Raw genomic sequence first — 16308 nt, 5'->3', positions numbered from 1 at the left:
TCATAGAAGTAAATTAGAAAGTTGCTAAAAATTGCATCCTGTATGGAGACGGATATCCGGTGGGCGGAGTCGGCGTGAGAGAGAGGTGCTGTGTGCTGCGTGCACGCAGAGATCAAAAGAAATGCCAGCCTTGCCTATCCTTGGAGATACGGACGCCTGGAGTCCTACGCAGCAGCAGGGAACAAGCGAGGAAGGAGGCCAAGTTTATCCTCCGGTCCAGATATCGGTGCGCAATGACATATGCACGCTACAGAAAGCCGAGGCATAACGTATAAAGTATAGCTACAATAATCAGAGCTATACTAAATGATGTAACAAAGGAGTATAGGATCCAGGCTAAAGCCCCAGAAGCAACGGTTTGCATATCCCAGTATTGAATGGACTGTGCCAATTGGTGACCCGAGCCCCAGAAAGGTCTGTAAAAAGAAAGTACAGGGGGGAGAGTTTGTTTGAAAGTGAGTACAATCTCTATTTATAAACGCCCCAGAAGAAAAAGAATGATATCTGTGGGGGGTTAGGTCTTAAATACCCCAGATAGGGGGGCCATAATTTGCCAGGTACTGGGATATTTAAAGGACTATAAAGGGACCCATGAGTTGGTCTGAATACTATATCTTGGGATAACAAACAAAATAACTACTAATATTAAATCCTCAAGAGAAGCCCTTTGTAGGGTATAGCGAGTCTAGGGAAGGACTGTATGTTTGAAATACTCAGTGGGTAAAGAGGCTGTGCTGAACGCAGTATACTGAAACCCCGTAAGGGGCACCCAGAGTACCTAGTGAAGTCCCCTACAAGGGCTGAAGACTTACAGCTAGCGCCTAGAACATTTTCAACTTTGGTGTCAGAAGGTTTTGACAAAATAAGACAGGAACCCTAAGGGGAAAGATCAGAAAGAGTGTGGAACAAAGAAGAGTAAAAAGGGAGGAGAAGGAAAAGGCAGAAGGAAGAGAAGAAGTAAAGGAGAAGAAAGGAAAAGAACTGCCGTATATCTCCTATAAATCTGGTCTTAGCCTACATACATTAGTACTCAGAAGGAAGGAAGGAAAGGGAAGGAAAAAAAAAAAAAAGGAATATATGCAAAGGGAGTAATAATTCACGGGGTCACCTATTGTCTATGTTGTTCCCAATGTGAGGCTAACAGGCAAGAATTGCTGACCCTTAGTTTAACCTAAAAAGTAATATCTAGCACTGTCTATTATATATGATAAGTTAAAGTGTAACCCGATTTAGGGGTTATTACATTTCTGTATTTATTTTCCATGCCTGTTAGTTTAATCAAGAAAGTGTGATGGGTTTTTTTTTCTGATATGTAAGTGTTAACCCAAAAGTGTGATAGCCACCTAACTCCCTGTGCAGATTTTATTATTGTTCACCCATATTAGGGTTTGATATATTTGTACATTATCTAAACCTGGAAGCTAATTGGAGAAAGTTTTTTTTTTTTTTTTTTTAGTGCAACGTAAGATGTATTAACCCTCATCATACTGTATGCTACAAGCTAGAATTGTGATAGTGTAAGTAATTGAGTTAAATATAACATAACTTTACCTTGCTTAGGACTATACATATTTGTTTGATACCTCAAGTGAACATTTGAGGTGTTCTTAGAGAGACAGGAACCTAACTAAACTAGACACGTGTCTAGGTCGGGCTAGAAATATCTTAAATATGAGAATGTAATAGCAAACAAAATGTATATGGTTAAAAGTTGATCTAACTGTGGGTTGTTATAAGCTCAAGTAAAAACTTAACTGGTGGGGAGTATCTGAAAACAGGCCATCAAGGAAAATATCTTGTTTTTTTCTGGGGAGCATCTGAAACAAGTAGGTTACCAAGGAAAGCATCATGCCTATTGGTTTGGTGAATTGTTTCTTTTTTTAAGGGTATCTGGCCACCATGGTCTTAGATCACAGAACACCTTTTTTCTTTTTTAAGGGAAGGGGAGGTAATTCGGGGGGGGGGGGTGTTCTAGATATATATGGATATATATGTATATCAACATATGTGCATACATTTACATATATACAATAATACCACCATATAATCACGTCACAATATCTTGCGTTTGTTTTTTTCTTTTTTGGGTGGTCCTGCACGGCTGTGTATGGACAAGTACTTAATTCACAATAAAGAAAGTGCAGGGTGATTAGACCGGAGTGTAGCTAAGTTAAGTTAAGTGTTAAGTTATCACTTATTTAGGTCATGAGCAGACACTCAGGAGATGTAAGAAAGTGCAGGGTGATTAGCCCGGAGCGTAGCTAAGGGTTAAGGCCTGGTTGAGTGAGTGCTGCTGCTGTGTATGTATTTGTTACAATGTTGCATTGTGTTGGGAGGGGTTTACCAACCTTATATATGGGATGTGCAGGGAGTCCACTTCCTCTTTGTTCCTGTGGATCCCTGGAAGATCTTTCCCCACCCTCCCATCCCTTTTATGCATTGTTATGATTTGCAAATGTTATTGTTAAAAAGGCGGCAATCGTTTTTCTGTTAGTGTCTCTATATGAGACTAGGTGTCTGAGGCTGGAATAGGGTTACTCGAACTACTTCCTTAAGTCCAAGGACGGTAACTTGAGCTCCCCAGTTATTGACATGCTGTTCGTCAAGTCAAGGCTGGACCTACTGGTTTGGAGTTTCTAATGTTGGCACCCTACTCTGGCGGGTGGTCAGGATCACGGCTGCAGGCTGGAAGGAGGTTTGAATGAAGGCCATTGCAGTCAGGGTGATGCTTGGGCGTGCTCTGGCTGATTATTAACTGGCCGAGAACCCCCTACATTTCAAAGCTGCGTTGAGTATCTCCGCCTTGTGGTCTGCAGCAGTGTCCCTTGGCCATTTTCTAGAAGGGGTTATATATAGTTAGTTATGTAGGCCCCGATTGCCACCACCCGTGTTGTTATTACCTGTCATTGTCAGTTCCCATTGCTGGTATTAATAAATATGACCCACGGGTCTTTCACCCACCTAATGTGTCGAGTTTTATTGACAAGTTATTAAAAGGTCAAATGTTAAGTTAAGTGTTAAGTTATCACTTATTTAGGTTAAGAGCAGACACTCAGGAGATGTAGGGCATTTAATCCCTTAGAATAAATCTCCAGGGATGTCGGCCAGAGGCAAAGATAAAAAGATCAAAGGCAGTGTAGAAAACCCCGTAGCTTCAAGTACTGGAAGTATAAATTTACCCATAAATCAATTTGATATGCAGTTATTGGTTAAAGCAATTTCAGATATTTGTCTACCCCAATTTAACGAAATAAAATCTGAAACAGCATCCCTCACAATGGAAGTGAGATAATTCTCACAAAGATTAATTGAAGCTGAGCAGCGTATCTTCGATTTAGAGGATAACTTCATAGCACAGAAAAATTCTGCAGTAGCTAATGAGAAAATAGTGCTGGCCTTACAGTAAAAAATCGAAGACCTTGAGAATAGGTCAAGGAGAAACAATTTGAAAATTATAGGCTTAGCAGAAAAAGACCACAAAAATGTAATGCAATGGGTCACAGAAGACCTGCTTAAAATTTTAGAAGTCACAATTAGAAAACAGACATTGACAGTTGAAAGAGTACATAGATTAGGCCAAAAAAAGCAGAATAACTCAAACCCTAGTTAACTTTAAGGTCTTGAACTATCAGGACAAGGTCAGGATTCTTCAGCACTATAGTAAAAATTAAATAAATAATAATGTATGAGGAGAAAAGGTTGTTTATTTTTCAAGACTTCTCAGTAGAAGTCTCAAATAAAAGGAAAGAAATTGCCCCAATTTGTACTCAAATGATAAATAAGGGCCTCAATGCAACAATAATTTACCCAGCTAAAATAAAGGTGTATAAAGATGGAGAGGTAAAAATTTTAAATAATTTACGTGAAGCTCCGAATTTTCCATGACATTTAAAACTATAACTATGTTAGTAAGAGTTATAGAATAAATGAATGACCAAAAATGTTAGATAGTATAATTTATGTTGATTCCTTTGGGGTTTTTTGGGTTTTTTTTTTCTCTCTCCACCTACCTCTCTCACTCCTCTCGGAAAATATGCTATGGGATATCATTTATGTTTCATTCGAATTGTTCTTTTATTTAATATGGCCAGGGAATTAAAACTTGTCACATGGAATGTAGGGGGAATAACTTCACCCATGAAAAGGAAAGCAATTTTAAAACACTTAAGAGATATAGGTGTAAATATTTCATTACTTCAAGAGACACATCTTAAAGAGGGGGAAATTATAAAACTTAAGACAGGTTGGGTAGGGGAGGTTTTTGCAATACCGTGTACATATAGGAAGAAGGGAAGTAGCAATATTAGTGGAGAAAAATCTTAAACTCATCCTTATCGACAAATTCATAGACAAAGAGGAAAGATGAAATTAAAGCTTATATGTGTGTAATGAAGAAAAAACAAAAAAGAGAGAGGAAGAAGTTTTAAGACATGTAACTAACTCATTTAATAATTACACTATTAGTCTGTCGGAAGAAAATTAGAGTAAATATAATAAAGCCAGAAAGGAAAGAGACACATTGCTGATACATAAGGCAATACAAATGGATCTAAAATTAAAGGCTAAATTTTATAGGTTCGGAAATAAATCAGGAAAATTCGATCCTGCAACCCTTGGTCCAGGGTCTTAGTAGTTACCTTAAAGTCTCTAGCCATTTAATTTCCATTTTGAATCATGTTAAATGGCAGGAGGATTATAGGTGGGTGGTGATTGACATGGTATCTTTATATTCGTGTATCCCACATAGGTTGGGGATACAAGCCATAAAATTATTTTTGGACAAGCGTACTGATTACTCTGAGGAGTTTAAAATATTTTTCTGTGAGACTGTCGAGTTCCTACTTTCTCACAATTACTTTATGTTCGATGGAGAATATTTTTAACAAGTTTGTGGTACGGAGATGGGGGCGAAGTTTGCCCCCTCGTTTGCAAATCTGTTTGTGGGATGGTGGGAACTCGGCAGTCTCTACAATGATGGTAATCCCTTTTCTCATAACATTTGTATGTATATGAGATTCATTGACGACTTAATGTTTATAATCAAAGGTGAATTTGTGTTTGAAGATTTTTTAAAGTTTGTCAATGATAATGATATTGGACTTAAGTTCACTGGCGAGATACACATTTCTAACGTCCACTATTTGGATCTATCTTTACATGGCTCTGCTCAATCATGTTCAGTGACCACTGACACTTTTAGGAAAGCCACATCATGGAATACAATTTTACACGCCAATTCTTGCCATCTCAAACATCTAATAAAGTCAATAACAAAGAGTCAGTTTTTGAGACTCAGGAGAAATACAAAATCTGATGAGTTATTTGAACTTCAGGCTGAGAAGTTAATACAGAGATTGAGTGCTAGGGGTTACAAGACACTTGAGTTACAGGACACCTTGGATGAAGTTAGAAAAACAACAACTACTGGAAATATACATAGTCCAATTGGTAATGAACTTATTAGATCTCAAAATCCCTCATTCACTAGTGATATGGTTATCTTTTCAACTGCGTAGTCAACACAGTACAATGCTCTTTGTAGTATTATTAAAAAGAAACTATCAATATTGAAGAGGGATGAGATTATATCAGGTGTTGTAGATAGGGTGAAATTTGTTTCCAAAAAAGCACCCACCTTGGCTAATAAATTGTCACCCAGTATGCTCATGAGTAAATCTGAAAAGAAAAATACAAACTGGCTATCTAAGAAGGGTACATTTAAATGTCTATCTAGGGACTGTGCCACTTGCAAACTAGTATCAACTGATAAAACCTTTTGTAGTTTTGTCACCAAACAGAATTTTCAGATTGAGAATTATGCAAACTGTGGTACTGAGTTTGTGGTATATCTTTTGGAATGTACCCTTTGTCATGAACAGTATGTAGGTCAAACTACTCGAGCCCTAAGGTCAAGAGTAGGAGAACATAAACGGGACATTAAGAATTTTGTAAAAGAATCGAGTGTAGCAAGACACTTCAATGGGTATCACTTGACTAATGAACCAAAATTCACTGTTAAGGCCATAGATCTTGCCAAAAAACCTATTAAGGGGTGGCAACATTTTTAAGATTCTGTCAAGAAAAGAGCTTTATTGGATTTGGAAGTTAAATACCAGGACGCCCCTAGGGCTTAACAAGGAATGGGATATAAGCTATATTGTTGAATTGGAATATTTAATCAGTGTAATAATCCTTTTCTTTATATTTATTTTTATTGTTTATGTTGGATTATTTTGGCTAACTTTTATATGAGTTGACTTTAATAATTTAATTAGAACAATTAGGCATAACGCTAACCTCATTTTGTGGTGGGTTTAAGTATTTGAAAATCTTGTCCCTTGTGAGCATTACCCTTTATTAATAAAATGAACATTTTTGTACTATGGGGTCTTTCCCATTAGGACATCATTTAATATCAGGTTCCATTCAAACTTAAGGTCCACAATAAATAAATATGTGGGAGATGTTTGGAAATATTTGGAAATATTCAGAGACATTTAAAAATGTTTGAAAATGTTTGTGAATATTTGGATGTGTTTGAAAATATTCTAATATGTTTAGTGATAGGCGGAGAAGCTTTGAGGTGTTTAAGTGTGTTCAAAAATATTTTAGAAAGTAACATATTTAAAATAAAGAATTAAAGAACACTTAATAACTACCAAAGTATATGCAAGAAAATAAAAAAATATTATTTATAAGGCATATGATAATTGCTTTTTGAATGTAATATGTTTACCTGTGTTATTTTTTCATATACACATGGATATGTTTTTATCAACTATCATATGCATATTGTTATAACTCCAAATGTCAATCTCCCTTTTACTTTCCATGTACTATAAGTAGTCATAGCCAGGGTAGTAATGCTGGATTACTATTGTCACTTTTATTTAGTGTATTGAAGAGTTAAAATTCCAGCAAGCCTTGATTAAAATATGGCTATATCCTTAAATGAATAATTAATGACAACAGGTTTTAAGATCAATGAATTATATTTTTGAGGCTATCTATCGAGAATATATGATGCAGTAAGTATTTTTGTGTATTAATTATGTATTATTCAGGTTTATGGTTTTAATGCATAAAATACTTGTTTTTAATGTTGTTATTCACTTAGCATTCATATACGCTTAACACACCATTGCCATATGTAGTTTCCTATGAGTTAATCCTCTGGGATTCCTATTGGCTACAGGTCCCCTTATAAGGGTGTGTTACGCTAACATTGAGTTATCCTATGATTAAGTGCCTTCTGGCATGAAACATGTCAGGATTTTACCTCCTCCTTCCTCTGGCTATTTGCCCTTTTTTTTGTGCTGGCTTTTAAAAGTTGTACAATAAAGATTTTTCTTTTATAGAAGAATTTTTGTTGGAGTGCTACCTTCATCTCTATTTTTGCATAAATTTTATAGGTTCGGAAATAAATCGGGGAAATTATTGGCAAATATTATAAAATTTAGAAGCAAGACAAACAAAATCAATTCCCTAAAACATAAAACCAAACTATTAGTAAATACGGACGACATTTTAGAAGTGGTCACCTACCTTTTTCAAGAACTCTATTCACCCAGAGAATGCAATACGAATAAAATGGAGGCATTTTGGTCTAAAATCGAGAATAGTAAGATTAATGTAGAATCCCTTGATATGATAAACACACCTATTATGGAGGAGGAAATCTCCAACGCCATTGGTATACTGGCGGGTCATAAAACTCCAGGTCCCGGTCTTCTTCCAAATGAGTTCTACAAATTATTGAGTACAGAGTTATCCCCTATTTTGACAAAATTATTTAATCATTATTATATAGAAGGAAGTGAAATGTCTAAAACTTTTACGGTATCTTGGACAACTTTAATATTGAAACAAAATAAAGACACAGAGTTAAAAGATTCATATAGGCCCATATCATTATTAAATTCCGATTATAAGCTATTGGCAAATATTATAGCCACACGTTTTTAACTTCCATTAAAGGAGGTGATTCATTCAGACCAAAAAGGTTTTATGAAGGGGAGAAACTCTGCTGCAAATATTAGGAAAGTGGCGCTAATTTTGGATTACTATAAAAATCTAAATAAAACAGAGGCGGAAGCAATAACTATAGATAAGGCGATAATCTCGGTAGATGCCGAAAAAGCCTTTGATGCCATATATTGGGATAATTTATTCTTCTCTTTAAGGAAATTTGGCTTCACAGAAAATTGTCTCGAACTAATAAAAAAGATATATAATGCTCCACATGCTTATATATTAGTAAATGGTATGTTATCCAGTATAATTACTTTGGGAAGAGGAACGAGACAGGGATGTCCTATGTCTCCTTTACTTTTCAATATTGCAATAGAACCATTGGCCATTATGATTAGGCAAAAAATCCAGGGTATCTTAGTTGGAGGTAGGGAAATTCAATTGTAACTCTAAGCCGATGATCTCCTGTTGTTTGTAAGAAATATGAAAGAAACTATCCCTCGTATTCTTGAGATAATAAATGAATATGGTTCTTTCTCTGGGTATAAGGTCAATACTTCAAAGTCAGATATATTATGGATACATAGATGTAAATAATGTAACATTAAAAACCCATTTAATATAGTTACTTCCTCATTTGAATATTTAGGAATTCAAATTGCGGTAGATATAGATAAATGGTATGCCCTGAATGTTCCTCCAATTTTTGGTAAGATAAAGGAAAATCTACAGAATTGGACTAAACTGCCACTGTCATTATCCGGTAGAGTAAATTTGTTTAAAATGATAGCCCTTCGAAAAATACTATACATCATTCAAAATATACCTTCATTATTGAAGAAAAAAGATTTATACGATTTTCAGACAGCACTAACAAGATTTTTATGGGCTACTAAAAAAACCAAGGATAGCAAGTAAAAAAATATGTCTACCTAAACAGTTTGGAGGTATGGGCCTTCCTTATTTGGAATTATACAATGTAATTAACTTAGCTAAGATAGTTGTAGAATGGTTGAAAATATGGCTATTAAAAAGAGGTCCTAGTATGAAGGAATTTCATATGGCCATGCTAGATCAATTGAATATAGAAATATTTGATGTACTGTATGAAAAAGATGCAAGAATTAAGGAGTTTAAAAAAAAATGGGGAGATTTTATTGATACCTTAGAACCCCATGTAAAAAATAGAATTTTGGCTCCATTGGCACTTTAGCCTATTTATACTTTAAGTTTTGAGTTGTATGTAACTGAACAGGGCCCTAAATTAAAATTAACTGGGGTATACGGGGCAATCCCTTTTTGATGTTATATTTAGTTCAAATTAGGTTTTAGATGGGACTAATACTCAAGGTTTTGATATATTTTCAATAAGGACAAAGAAAAAAAAACTGTGAAAAATAAATTAGTACACTTTTAATTTATGTTTAATTTATGTTTTCCATTGATATTACATTGCTGAAGCTCTGTGTACTTTATGTGATTTGCCTTATCAGGACTGTATCATGTCCATGTTTATAAACCTGCAAGTAAATATAACTAAACAAAGCCCTAAATTAATGTATTAGTTTGGGTATACGGGGTTATTCCTCTCTAGGGCTATATTTTATTCGAATTAGACTCTGGAAGGGAATTATAGTCGATGTTTTGATATATTTTTACTGAGGGCATAGAAAATTTTGTGAAGGTCAATTCTGTACACCTTTAATAGATGTTTAACTTATGTTTTAAATGGTATTATATTGTTGAGGATTTTATGCTCATTCGTATTGTTTGGGCCTGTAGTGAATTAAAATATCAACTGGACTTTGTTGAAATATGCAGTCTAAAAATTCAGTAAGCTTTTAAGTTCTTATCTGTATAGACTATTGATTACTGTACTTGCACATCCTACTGTTGGTATTTTGTATATAATTTTGTTTTTTATACTCAAAATTTCATAATAAAAATGATTAAAAAAAAAAATAAAAAAAATAAAAAAATTGCATGCTCTATCTGAATCACGAAAGAAAAAATTTGTGTTCAGTGTCCCTTTAACTAATCTTCCCATTTAGGAATACGGATACAGTGCTTTTAGGACTGTGGTAGGAAGGGGCGCATAATATGACTGAGGGAAGGGGTGAGTGCGGCGGGATTAATATTACTATTATTGTTAACAGTTTCATAATACATTTTTTTTTTAAAAAAAGAGGAAAACTTAATGGTATTTAAAGATTATGTTCTATTCCTCTTTGATGCAATTCTTAAATTAGGTTATGCTTTTTGGGTTTAGGGTATAAATGGGTGGTCGAAAGGAAAAGGAAGCATAAGTTAAACCTATCTTAGTAAGACTGTTTATGTATGGAGAAATGTGTAACTCTCCTCTGTTTTGTTATCTACCTGCGCTAGAGAATTATTTTGTCTCTGTTTTTACAAAAAAAAAAAATATGTCTGTAAGTTTATCTACTTTGCTTCAATAAAAAGAAATATAAAAAAATAAAATAAAAAAATTGCATCCTGTATTTCGTGTTAATAAATGCTGTCTAACTATACTAACTAAGGAAGAACGGAGCTCAATAAAAAGAAATCTGGCTTTTATAAATGGTATCATTCAGAGACATCTCAAACTAAAATGACTACATACCATGCTTTTAATATATTATTGATATACACAGGAAGTACAGCTTCAGAAGTCCCAGAGGCGGCCTGTTGTCATAAAATATGTTAAACAAACACATCAATCAGAAGCAACAGCAAGCAGGAAGTGTTATTGATTGTACATATATTCGCTGGACTCAGTAAAAACTGGGCACAAGTCTAATGGCATCTCACATGCACGTAGACTTTCTGCCTTGTCATGGAAGCAGGGGTCATTTGGGTTTAAGGGGAGAATTATGCTGGATATTGACCTAATTCACTCGGATTGATGGTTTTTTATTATACCAGGTATTGGAAGAGATAAGCACCTTTGCTATAAAATAATCCATTGTAATTATTTATTTAAAGCAAGCCAGGCATATTCTACAACAGTTTTCAAATGTTATATACAAAGAAGGACAATATATAGGCTGTGAGGGAGGGGAAACATTTGTAGAGGTAGAGCGGGAACGTAGGAAAGAAATAACCAATAGCCATCTTGTGACAAAGTATATGAAGTCAGCTGAGGAGATGCAAATCCCTAAATAGCAAGCAAAGAAATGCAAACAAATAAATCAAGGTTTGTGGAGAACTTCAAACATGAAAATTCACTATCATTAAAAAAAACAACAATACATTGAAGGTCTCGTGGAAGTCACTGACATAAAATAAACAATTTAATCTGAAAAAAAATATAGCAACTACAGCAATGTTACAACAGATAATGGGGTTAATATTTAGAGTGTGTGTAAATTCAAAGGCAAACAACTTAAGTGCAAAAGACCCAACTTACAAACAAGTGAAATCAGATAGTAAAATGGAGATGTTAGTCCAATAATAAAATGTTCTAATTTGTTTGAGTGTGTTTAAAAGGGCAGTAACACCTTGAGATTTGTATACAAAACGTTTAGTTGCACTTAAAAAAGCAACTCTGCAATATACTTTTATGATTTATTTTGTTGTCGTCCCCCCTTAAAATAATTTAGCCCTGAAAATTGTGGATTTTCTAATTCTATGTACTTGAAAGGCACCCTGCTGACTACTCAAGGCTAACCCTGCTACACCTCCCTAATTGGCTTTAGCTGATAACTCCAAAACAATTTTGCATTTTTATACTAACATTATGACTGTGGCTAGCATTGCTGTCTGCAGACTAAAGCCTGGAAGTGATCATCCAAATAAGGCAAATAGTGAGTGGAGACTGATTACTGAAAAACAATTGCAGTAAATAGGAATAATTTGTTTTAAAAACGTTTAGAGTTGGCTAATACTATTGTATAGTAAGTGCAACACAACCGAAATGTCTTGAGATTATTAGGTGGGACCTTTAAAACCCCACATATGTGTTAATCACCCAGTTAGGAACCACAATGCATTGCTGCTACTAAACAGGACATAGCTATTGAGCTGTTGATATTACAACCAACAACAATTAAAATTTGACCACTCTGGGACCTTGTTTCTCATGAGCAATATATTTTTTAAACATATTTGTTTTTCTCAAATTATGACACATCCAATTGTTGGTAAATTAGAGGCAAAATCAGTGTTAGAATGTGACAGCTGAGATCCCTCTATTCTTCCAGGAAGCTGGATGGGTACAATGAGTTTTCTACACTCTGTATTCTGTTGCATTTGTTCTGAACCATTTCATTATCCACATCCTGCGAGAACCTTTTTCCTTTTGCGTTTGTGTTAAGCGACACCCTGTTGAGGTGGCCTGAGCTGTTTGCTTTAAAGTATGAACTTCTTCTGCCTGGAGAATGCTGTACTAATCTCTTGGGTGAATTCATCTTCTTCAGAGTCTTGGGAGATGCTGTTTTCTTCTGAAATTCATTGGAAACAGGACGGAAAAGAAGAAGCCTTGTTGCTTGTTGAAAATATCCCTGCAGCTAAAATAAAAGACATGATTTAGTAGTTTACTTAAATCCCAAGTGATCTGCAATGTTTTACCAGTTAAAATTATTGAGAACGCACTTATTACTTTTAACTGGGGAATCATTTTAACAAGATAGGTACAACATATCTTAAAGGGATACACAAATGCAAAAATGAATTTCTCTAGCGAGTTAGCGTTGCACTGTTTAACCACTTTACAAGCATTAAATACATAAATCAGCTCAAGCGCAGAAATACCTTACCAGGATCCAGCTGAACACATATGGGCCTCTATTTATCAAGGTCTGTCAAACCTGATCCGACAGTGCGCATTGCTCGCCGTATTCAGCATTGCACTAGCAGCTCACAAGAGCTGCTGGTGCAACGCCGCCCCCTGCAGACTCGCGGCCAATAGGCCGCCAGCAGGGGGGGTTCAATCAACCCGATCGTACTCAATCGGGTTGATTTCCAGCGATGTCTGTCCGCCTGCTCAGAGCAGACGGACAGGTTATGGAGCAGCGGTCTTTGTGACCGCTACTTCATAACTGCTGTTTCTGGCGAGCCTGCAGGCTCGCCAGAAACACGGTGCATCAAGCTCCATTTGGAGCTTGATAAATATGCCCCATTGTGAGCCAATACCAAGTAGCATATATGTGTAGCCACCAATCACCATCTTGCTCCCAGTATTGCTGCTCCTGAGCCTTTCTAGTTATGTTTTGCAACAAAGGATACAAAGGGACGCAAGTCAATTTGATAATAGAAGTAAATTGAAAAGTAACTTAAAGGGACATGAAACACCAAAAATGTATTTCATGATTCAAATTGAGCCTGCAATTCTAAACAACTTTCTAATTCACTTCTATTATCAAATTTTCTTTGTTCTCTTAGAATCTATCATTAAAAAAGCAGGGATGCATGCTTAGGAGCCGGACCATTTCTGGAGCACTACATGGCAGCAATTTTGTAAGAATGTTATACATTTGCAAGAGCACTAGATGGCAGCACTATTTCCTGTCATGTAGTGCTCCAGATGCCTACCCAGGTATATCCCTGCAACATAGAATATCATGGGAATGATGCAAATTTGATAATAGAAGTAAATTGGGAACTTCTTTAAAATGGTATGCTCTGTCTGAATCACAAAAGACAATTTTTGGATTTCATATCCCTTTAAATTTGCAGGCTCTATCTGAATAATTAATTTTGACCTCTGTGACCATTTAAGATATCCATAAATGTAAAAAGAATCAAGTCATCCAAATCATAGTTACAAAACGAACCTCTTCAACGCCCAAAGCAAAAATCACATGAATATATATATATATATATATATATATATATATATATAGCCCAGACCCGTGATAGTTTCTAAGGGGGTGCTAATTGTCCATTATTGTAGCACCCCAAAACCTCAAAGGTGTCGGATATGCCCTGAATCTGTAGTCAGCCCCAATGTTAACATGTCGCCCACTGCCTACCCAGGACAAAGAGAAAGGAAAATGTAATTATTATTATTATTATTAATTCTGTGTTAACAATTGTTAGCAACCCCAGATTTTATGGTAAAGAGGAACCCCCCTGGCCAAAATCAATAAAACCACACAACTGTGATAGATGATTTCCAGTCATTCTACAAAATAATTCCTATATGCCAAAAATAAGGAGTCATTGTGTCTTATTCTGTTGAAATAAAGGTATTCCTTTAAATGGACAGTAAAGTCAAAATGTAATATTCATGATTCAGATAGAGCATTCGATTGTATGTTTGTGTGTGTATGTATATGTGTGTGTATATATGTGTGTGTGTATATATGTGTGTGTGTATGTATATGTGTGTGTATGTTTGTGTGTGTATGTATATGTGTGTGTATATATATGTGTGTGTATATATGTGTGTGTGTGTATGTATATATGTGTGTGTATGTAAATGTGCGTGTGTGTGTATGTATATATGTGTGTGTATGTATATGTATGTGTGTATGTATATGTATGTGTGTATGTATATGTGTGTGTGTATGTATATGTGTGTGTGTATGTATATGTGTGTGTATATATATATGTGTGTCTATATATGTGTGTGTGTGTGTATGTATATATGTGTGTATGTTTGTGTGTTTTTGTGTATGTATATGTGTGTGTGTATGCATATGTGTGTGTATATGTGTGTGTATGTATATGTGTGTGTATGTTTGCGTGTGTATGTATATGTGTGTGTATGTTTGCGTGTGTGTGTGTATGTATATGTGTGTGTTTGTATGTATATATGTGTGTGTATATGTGTGTATGTACAGGGAGTGCAGAATTATTAGGCAAGTTGTATTTTTGAGGATTAATTTTATTATTGAACAACAACCATGTTCTCAATGAACCCAAAAAACTCATTAATATCAAAGCTGAATATTTTTGGAAGTAGTTTTTAGTTTGTTTTTAGTTTTAGCTATTTTAGGGGGATATCTGTGTGTGCAGGTGACTATTACTGTGCATAATTATTAGGCAACTTAACAAAAAACAAATATATACCCATTTCAATTATTTATTTTTACCAGTGAAACCAATATAACATCTCAACATTCACAAATATACATTTCCGACATTCAAAAACAAAACAAAAACAAATCAGTGACCAATATAGCCACCTTTCTTTGCAAGGACACTCAAAAGCCTGCCATCCATGGATTCTGTCAGTGTTTTGATCTGTTCACCATCAACATTGCGTGCAGCAGCAACCACAGCCTCCCAGACACTGTTCAGAGAGGTGTACTGTTTTCCCTCCTTGTAAATCTCACATTTGATGATGGACCACAGGTTCTCAATGGGGTTCAGATCAGGTGAACAAGGAGGCCATGTCATTAGATTTTCTTCTTTTATACCCTTTCTTGCCAGCCACGTTGTGGAGTACTTGGACGCGTGTGATGGAGCATTGCCCTGCATGAAAATCATGTTTTTCTTGAAGGATGAAGACTTCTTCCTGTACCACTGCTTGAAGAAGGTGTCTTCCAGAAACTGGCAGTAGGACTGGGAGTTGAGCTTGACTCCATCCTCAACCCGAAAAGGCCCCACAAGCTCATCTTTGATGATACCAGCCCAAACCAGTACTCCACCTCCACCTTGCTGGCGTCTGAGTCGGACTGGAGCTCTCTGCCCTTTACCAATCCAGCCATGGGCCCATCCATCTGGCCCATCAAGACTCACTCTCATTTCATCAGTCCATAAAACCTTAGAAAAATCAGTCTTGAGATATTTCTTGGCCCAGTCTTGACGTTTCAGCTTGTGTGTCTTGTTCAGTGGTGGTCGTCTTTCAGCCTTTCTTACCTTGGCCATGTCTCTGAGTATTGCACACCTTGTGCTTTTGGGCACTCCAGTGATGTTGCAGCTCTGAAATATGGCCAAACTGGTGGCAAGTGGCATCTTGGCAGCTGCACGCTTGACTTTTCTCAGTTCATGGGCAGTTATTTTGCGCCTTGGTTTTTCCACACGCTTCTTGCGACCCTGTTGACTATTTTGAATGAAACGCTTGATTGTTCGATGATCACGCTTCAGAAGCTTTGCAATTTTAAGAGTGCTGCATCCCTCTGCAAGATATCTCACTATTTTTGACTTTTCTGAGCCTGTCAAGTCCTTCTTTTGACCCATTTTGCCAAAGGAAAGGAAGTTGCCTAATAATTATGCACACCTGATATAGGGTGTTGATGTCATTAGACCACACCCCTTCTCATTACAGAGATGCACATCACCTAATATGCTTAATTGGTAGTAGGCTTTCGAGCCTATACAGCTTGGAGTAAGACAACATGCATAAAGAGGATGATGTGGTCAAAATACTCATTTGCCTAATAATTCTGCACT

At 35.9% G+C, this 16308-nt stretch overlaps 1 protein-coding gene across 1 annotated transcript in view; it reads right to left on the bottom strand.

Annotated features, from left to right (window-relative positions):
- Nucleotides 1–12039: 12039 nt before the first annotated feature.
- LOC128643682 (perilipin-1-like) overlaps nucleotides 12040–16308 on the bottom strand; it is a 369024-nt gene continuing 364755 nt past the window's right edge. Inside the window, exon 7 of the mRNA XM_053696517.1 lies at nucleotides 12040–12476. Within this exon, the coding sequence (XP_053552492.1) occupies nucleotides 12159–12476 (318 nt within the window). The 3' untranslated portion in view covers nucleotides 12040–12158. The remainder of the gene's footprint in view (nucleotides 12477–16308) is intronic.

This window comes from Bombina bombina, unplaced genomic scaffold (genome assembly GCF_027579735.1).
Source record: "Bombina bombina isolate aBomBom1 unplaced genomic scaffold, aBomBom1.pri scaffold_403, whole genome shotgun sequence".
Classification (NCBI taxonomy): Eukaryota; Metazoa; Chordata; class Amphibia; order Anura; family Bombinatoridae; genus Bombina; species Bombina bombina.
Note: the sequence above shows the minus strand (reverse complement) of the source record. Positions and strands in the feature narration are given on the sequence as shown.